The sequence below is a fragment of the Mandrillus leucophaeus genome, unplaced genomic scaffold, assembly GCF_000951045.1.
Source record: "Mandrillus leucophaeus isolate KB7577 unplaced genomic scaffold, Mleu.le_1.0 Scaffold114, whole genome shotgun sequence".
NCBI lineage: Eukaryota > Metazoa > Chordata > Mammalia > Primates > Cercopithecidae > Mandrillus > Mandrillus leucophaeus.
The window spans coordinates 1,887,350-1,889,592 of NW_012099654.1; the positions used below are offsets into that span (position 1 = coordinate 1,887,350).

At 38.8% G+C, this 2,243-nt stretch overlaps 1 protein-coding gene across 4 annotated transcripts in view; it reads right to left on the reverse strand.

The window, feature by feature from the left end:
- IQGAP2 (IQ motif containing GTPase activating protein 2) overlaps nt 1-2,243 on the reverse strand; it is a 331,348-nt gene that overhangs the window by 53,902 nt on the left and 275,203 nt on the right. For all 4 annotated transcript variants that reach the window (XM_011996387.1, XM_011996395.1, XM_011996408.1 and 1 more), the window contains 2 exons: nt 1,644-1,727; nt 195-266 (listed from right to left, as the gene is read on the reverse strand). In XM_011996387.1, the coding sequence (XP_011851777.1) occupies nt 195-266; nt 1,644-1,727 (156 nt within the window). The remainder of the gene's footprint in view (nt 1-194; nt 267-1,643; nt 1,728-2,243) is intronic.

Genomic DNA, 2,243 nt, shown 5'->3' on the forward strand with positions numbered 1-2,243 from the left:
AAGTCTAACTCTCAACATGATTTCTGAATGAAAACAGTAAGCCTCCAAATATTATCATATGAAGTTCTAAGATCCATTCTTTCCTAAGTGTTCTTGTCCACCATTCAACAAAAATCATTCAATGCTAACATTCAATAAAGCATTAATTTAGTTCATTATCAACCTGGATAAAATCCCACAGGCATTTTTCTTACATGATCTCTGAAATACTGTAGTCTTGAAAGATAGCTCTTTCTTGCAGTTGCCATTCGGAACCAGGACTGAATCTAAAAAGTTTAAAAAAATAGAAAAGAACAATAAAAAATAAAGAGAAAAGTCAAAGTAATCACCAAACAACCCGTTATACGGTTTTGTGTAGTTTTTCTAAAAACAGTGATACTTGATAAGGAAAAACAGCAGCCCACTAAATAATCAATCTTTCACAGATGTTTCTTAAGGGGTTCAAAACACTTTACATGTTACTGTTAATTTCACTGCCTTAATAAGAGAGCGGTGGGGAGAACAATTTAACTTTGTACTATTTTACCTTCATCTCAGTAAATAAAAGCCAGAAGGGTGAGGCGTTTTGCTGAGAGTTGCAATGAGTCAGGAAATCAAGTAAACTAAGTCTAGGGTTTCTTTTATCATCCCTTTAAATGCATTCAATATCCTTTAAGTTTTTACGGGAAAACACTGAAGAGGTCTCATGAAGGACCAATTGCTACCAATAGTTTTTGAGAAAATAGGCATATGTTCCATAGGATGCTATTTCATCAAGGAGCTACTGCACAATGGATCTGGGTCACGTTATTCTCTGCCTTCACAGTTTAAAACTTTTTTTTAAAATTTGTTTTTGTTTATTATTATTTTTAAAAATACAAATGAGGTCCCCCTATGTTACCCAGGCTGGTCTTGAACTCCTGGGTTCAAGTGATCTCCCACCTCGGCCTCCCAAAGTGCTGGGATTACAGGTGTGAGCCACTAAGCCTGGCCTAAAACATCTTTAAACTAATCTGATTCTACTTTCCAGCTCCATTGCTTCCACTCTCATCTGGATTTCCAAGCTGGAGACTTGTAGATCTCCAAGTTGTAGATCTCCAAGTTGTAGATTTCCAAGTTGATTTTTGTCCAGTCCTCTGGCTTTCAGATCCATGAGAGTGGACACCACAGCACCCTTTCTTTCTCACCCAGAACTATTCACCTGAGTGAAAGGCTGGGTTTGACTAATTCAACTCCCAAATATAGGCCTTAAATTAGCTCTACTTCCTCTAATCATTGGTTTTGTTCTGTTACATCTATGCATTCTAAATATGCTTAAGCAAATGTGGAAAGAGAAACGTGGAATAAAGCTGGGTTCTACCTAGAGTTTAAATAATCAATTTGAACTTTCTAGACAAAGAGAATTTATTAGTCACAGAACACTTTCACTTGTGATTCTCATAACCACTCATAAAGGACTTGAAGTTTTATAGTAGTTTAACTAACCTGCTTGAAAAATGATTAGGTAAATGAGCAGCGGAGCTGGGATTCAAATCCAGTACTGCCTTCTGACTTCAAGGCTCACACATACCCTCCTCCCTTTCTGTAGCTGTCTTTCAGATTAAACATGAAATGAGGGGAAACGTTTAAGCCAAGCACTTGGTATGGTAGGAAAGGGTATTTACCTTCACAATAGAATCAGTGTTATCAATGAATGTTTGCCGCCTGTGCATATACACCTTCCGTTGTTTACATCCTTTCCAAAAAGCCTAAGGAAAAGAGTGGGTTATAGAATTATTTACCAGCAAGTTTCCCAGTTTATATAGGAAGTGCAAGAGCAGAGCACATCTCAGGTTGCATGGAGCTGGGGCACTGTCAGGGACCCTCCCTTCAAAGCTCATCTGGACATCCTCTCTGGGGGTAGCCAGTTAACCATGGCACAGCACATCAGCTCACAGCTGAGACTTGTTCTAAGCTTACGACAGCAGAGCAGAGGTCATAAATTACATGGAGAAGCACAGTTCCTGCTGGAAAGCTTAACTTTACCAAGGCCCTGGGTGACAAGAAGGAATAATAAAATGGAATTTCTCCAAAACCCATAAAAAGTATTAAGTGGGTGCTACTGGTATTTGATAACAACAAAAAATGCTTGAAAATAATGCCTAATATTAAGTATCTTTACCACAACAAGTGGCCCACTGTGGCCCCGACTGGAAAGGAGGATGCTCTACCAACTTGTGGCCCTGAATCCCTTGGATCCCTGAAAACACTGGTGCTGCAACTGA